The 4,312-nt window shown below is 46.7% G+C and overlaps 1 protein-coding gene across 1 annotated transcript; it reads right to left on the bottom strand.

Moving 5' to 3' along the window:
- Positions 1 to 1,008: 1,008 nt before the first annotated feature.
- On the bottom strand, positions 1,009 to 3,563 carry FKBP1B (FKBP prolyl isomerase 1B). Its single transcript, XM_049784502.1, has 2 exons — positions 3,449 to 3,563; positions 1,009 to 1,630 (listed from the first exon to the last, which is right to left on the bottom strand). Exons 1-2 carry the CDS (start codon positions 3,557 to 3,559, stop codon positions 1,502 to 1,504), a joined length of 240 nt encoding a protein of 79 aa, XP_049640459.1. The 5' UTR covers positions 3,560 to 3,563; the 3' UTR covers positions 1,009 to 1,501.
- Between the last annotated feature and the right edge of the window lie 749 nt (positions 3,564 to 4,312).

Here is a 4,312-nt window from a genome sequence, read left to right as displayed (position 1 = left end):
GTAATACTGTATCCTGTAGTACAGGGTAGGGCAATTGGCTTGTTTGTTGCTAACCCAAGTTCAAACCCTGGCATCACATATGGCTGGTCCACAGCCAGGAGTGATTCCTGAGCACAGAGCCAATATGCTCTGAGTATCACAAGATGTGGCCCCGAAAAAACAAAACCAAAAATACCCTGGATACCTGTAAATACTATATTCCAACTTCTTGATCCTTAATCCTGAAGAAATTTTATGTCATCACAAAACCTTACTTGCACCTACCATCTCCAATTCCAGCCAGGTACCATGCAGTACCCCAATACTGCCAGGAGTGACTCCCGAGCATAGAAGGAGTAGTCCTTGAGCGCTGTTGGCTATGAACCAACTAGCTCCCACACCTCAATATATAGCAAAAACAGAAACAAAAAAATACACTAACTGGGAAATCCCATGAGTTATGGTAAATGTAAGATGGAAACAAACAGTAATATGTGCAGAGAAAACAAATCACACATTTTTCTCAGAAGCAATTCCCCAATGTAAGTTAGAGCCAATCTAGTGATAGAATCTTAGTCACATATTTCTAATGTAACTTCCCAAAGTGAGCATTAAACCTAAAGCCTAATATACAAGAGAGAGTTCTAATTTGGCCAAAGATAATAAGTTTTCTTTTCCATTTGAATGAGGGAAACTCAAACCTCACCAGAAGCATTGCAGGATCACAGAGTGCTCAAATCCCACACTGGATTGCCAGCCCATAAAATTATGACACATTATTTTCCCCCCTTTTTTTTTTGTTTTTTGTTTTTTTTTTTTTTGGTTTTTGGGCCACACCCGGCGGTGCTCAGGGGTTACTCCTGGCTGTCTGCTCAGAAATAGCTCCTGGCAGGCACGGGGACCATATGGGACACCGGGATTTGAACCAACCACCTTTGGTCCTGGATCGGCTGCTTGCAAGGCAAACGCCGCTGTGCTATCTCTTCGGGGCTTAAAGTACTTTCTATGTCCAATAACTACAGACAGGACTTTGTCAAGCACAGAGCCTTTATTGAACAGATTTCCAAAAAGGACATTGTCGAAGTCAGCAGCCAACAGAAATCTAAGAGAGAATGACAGCAGAAGTAACTGGCTCCAAGTCCCTGTGCATTTGCCATGGACGTTTTATGTCTGAGCACCTTTTAGGTCTGCATTAAGTGAAGGTAAGGCAGTAGAAATTGTGCAAACAAGTAGTCCAGGTACTGGGATTGGGAAGGACTGCTACATGCATCACCCAAAAAGATGCACAACCAACAATGCTCCAACCCCGCAACCAAAGTTGCCTCGAACAAAAATGTGCATGAACAACGACAACAAAGGAACACAGACCCAGCGACTTGGGCAGAGAGAATGGACAATGCTGTGAGCAGTGAAGGGAACACACTGATCAAGAGCCCCAAGCAGGAGGAGCCGTCCCAGTAGCGGAGCAGGCGAGGAGGGAGGGCAGCCGCCATCTCCAGCTACCTCCAGTTCCTTCCTGCCGTCACTCTAAGTTGAGCAGTTCCACGTCAAAGATGAGGGTGGCGTTGGGAGGGATGACGCCAGGGTGGCCCGTGGCTCCGTATGCCACGTCAGGGGTGCAGGTCAGCTTCGCCCTCTGCCCCAAGCTCATCTAGCAGGGATGGGGGCAGATGGGAAGAGGAGAAAGAGGAGGACCCGGCTTGATTTAAAAGAAAAGAGTAAGGTAACTATGGCATTTTCCCAAACCACTCGCATGGTCGCTTTGAATTGCAGATAAACTTGACACAGAGAACATGCTACGAGTTATAACAGATGCATGAGCTGCCCAGCCTAGGACTGTGGGACAATAACATGCACAAAGAAACTGCAGATTCATTCATCTGGAGAACCATGATTGTATGGATTAAATGCTTTGTATTTGTTTGTTCTTCGAGGCTCTTTCAAAGAAGCCTAAAGAGAGGGTATAAAGAGCACCTGTGGGGCCGGAGAGATAGCATGGAGGTAAGGCGTTTGCCTTTCATGCAGGAGGTCATCGGTTCGAATCCCGGCGCCCCATATGGTCCCCTGTGCCTGCCAGGAGCAATTTCTGAGCCTGGAGCCAGGAATAACCCCTGAGCACTGCCAGGTGTGACCCAAAAACCAAAAAAAAAAAAAAAAAAAAAAAAAAGCACCTGTAATGTACGGGGATAGGAATTAGTTGTTTGGAAACAACGGGGAACAGCAGGGTGGGGAGGTCAAGAAAACATCTATGGTAGGGCGTTTGCCTTGCAAGCGGACCCAGGACCAATGGTGGTTCAAATCCCGGCATCCCATATGGTCCCTTGAGCCTGCCAGGAGTGATTTCTGAGTGCAGAGCCAGGTGTGGCCCCCAAACAAATAAACAAAAAAGAAGTAAGCCCAGGGCACTGCTGGGCATGGACCCAAAACAAAACAAAACAACAAAAAATTAATGAAGAAAGAAAAGAAACCAATTCTAATGAAGACCCAATGACCTCAGAAGCCCAGGAGGAAGAACTTGAATCAGAGATCTGTCCAGCAGTCAGCAGCAATCTGCCTGGAATTGCTGGGGCAATTGGCAAGACATGAATAAATAAATGACATATTTGGAACCACTGTGTAAAATGCCATTAATCATTTGGTTAATAGTAGTGTATCAATGTCCTGTTTTTTTGATCACTTATACTGTGGTTCATATGTAAGATGTTAATTTTGGGGAAAGCTGGGTAAAATATTGAATTGGGTGGAGACCAGAGAGATGGTACCAGTACAGCCTTGCATGTGGCCAAACCAGCTTCAATCTCCTGCATCCCCTATGGTTCCCAAGCACCACCAGGAGTGATTCCTGAGTGCAGAGCAAGGAGTAACCCTGAGTATTACTGGGTGTGGCCAAAAACAAAAAAAAGTCAAAATAAACATGTTTTTTGTTTTGTTTTGTTTTGTTTTTCTTTTTGGGCTACACCTGGCAGTGCTCAGGGGTTACTCCTGGCTGTCTGCTCAGAAATAGATCCTGGCAGGCACAGGGGACCATATGGGACACCGGGATTCGAACCAACCACCTTTGGTCCTGGATCGGCTGCTTGCAAGGCAAACGCCGTTGTGCTATCTCTCTGGGCCCCAAAATAAACATGTATTGAAGAGGGAATATACTACTGCTGCAATAGTTTACAAGACTGGAGTTTCCAAAAAGAAATTATTTTACTCCACTTCATCGCTCACACTGTCCCAAATCTTTTGCTAGCTTAGGTAGCTTAGGTAGCTCGGTCTCCTGAGTTAGTTCTGGGCAGCCCTGGAGGGATGTGCGTTAGGGAGAGCCCCAGGGACACAAAGGCATGCTGGAGAGTGGGATGGGGGCCTCGGGAGCAGGGCTGCATTAATGGGTGCCCTGCCCTGACTGCAGAATGGAAGTGGCAGCGGCCAGTGATGGGGTGAGGGTGGAGGGCAGAATGCTGAGTCCGCAAATCCCCCTTACCTGGGCTGCACCCTCTTCAAACCCCTTGATAACTTCCTGCTTGCCAATTCTGAACTTGAAAGGTTTGTTTCTGTCTCGGGATGAATCAAATTTCTTTCCATTTTGGAGCATTCCTGTGGAGGCAAGAAGAGGGGTGGAAAGGGACAGAGGTTCTGAGTCAATGCTCCGTCCTAGCACAAGACTCAGAAATGGGATGCTCTCTCTCCTGGCCACCTTCTCTTCCCTTGACCCAGTCATGAAACCTCCATGTCCCTCTGCCTAATTCCATGTATACTCCAGCCAATCACTGTGTCCTCCCTGGATCTTGGAGGTCCACCTGGCTCTCCACTCGGTTTGATTCCCAGCACTATATGGTCCTCTGAGCTCTACCATAAGGACCCTGAGCACTGTTTCATGTAATCCAATCCCTCCAAAAGAAAAAATAAAATAAAGTAACTTCTGTGCAGGCCCAGAATGATATCATAGTAGGGTGTTGCCTTGCATGAGGCCAATCCAAGTTCAATCCCTGGCATCCCATATAGTCCCCCAAGCCTGCCAGGAGAGATTTCTGAGCACAGAGCCAGGAGTAACCTCTGAGTGCCGTCAAGAGACCCAAAAGCCAAACCTAACCCAAAACAAACAAACAAACAAACAAAAACTTCTGTGCAGGGGTAGAGAGATAGTCCAGAGAGTAAGGTACTTGCCCTGCACGCAGAAAACCCATGTTGGATTCCTGGCACCACATATGATCCCCTGAGTGATCCCTGAGAGCAGAGCCAGAAGTAAACCCTAAGCACTGCTTAGGGTTTTGGCACCAAAACAAATATTGGTAAGCAAAATATAAAGTTCTGTTCAAAAAACAAAGATCACTCAGTGCTCCTCTGA

This window comes from Suncus etruscus, chromosome 12, assembly GCF_024139225.1.
Source record: "Suncus etruscus isolate mSunEtr1 chromosome 12, mSunEtr1.pri.cur, whole genome shotgun sequence".
NCBI lineage: Eukaryota > Metazoa > Chordata > Mammalia > Eulipotyphla > Soricidae > Suncus > Suncus etruscus.
This window is presented reverse-complemented; position numbering and strand designations above follow the sequence as displayed.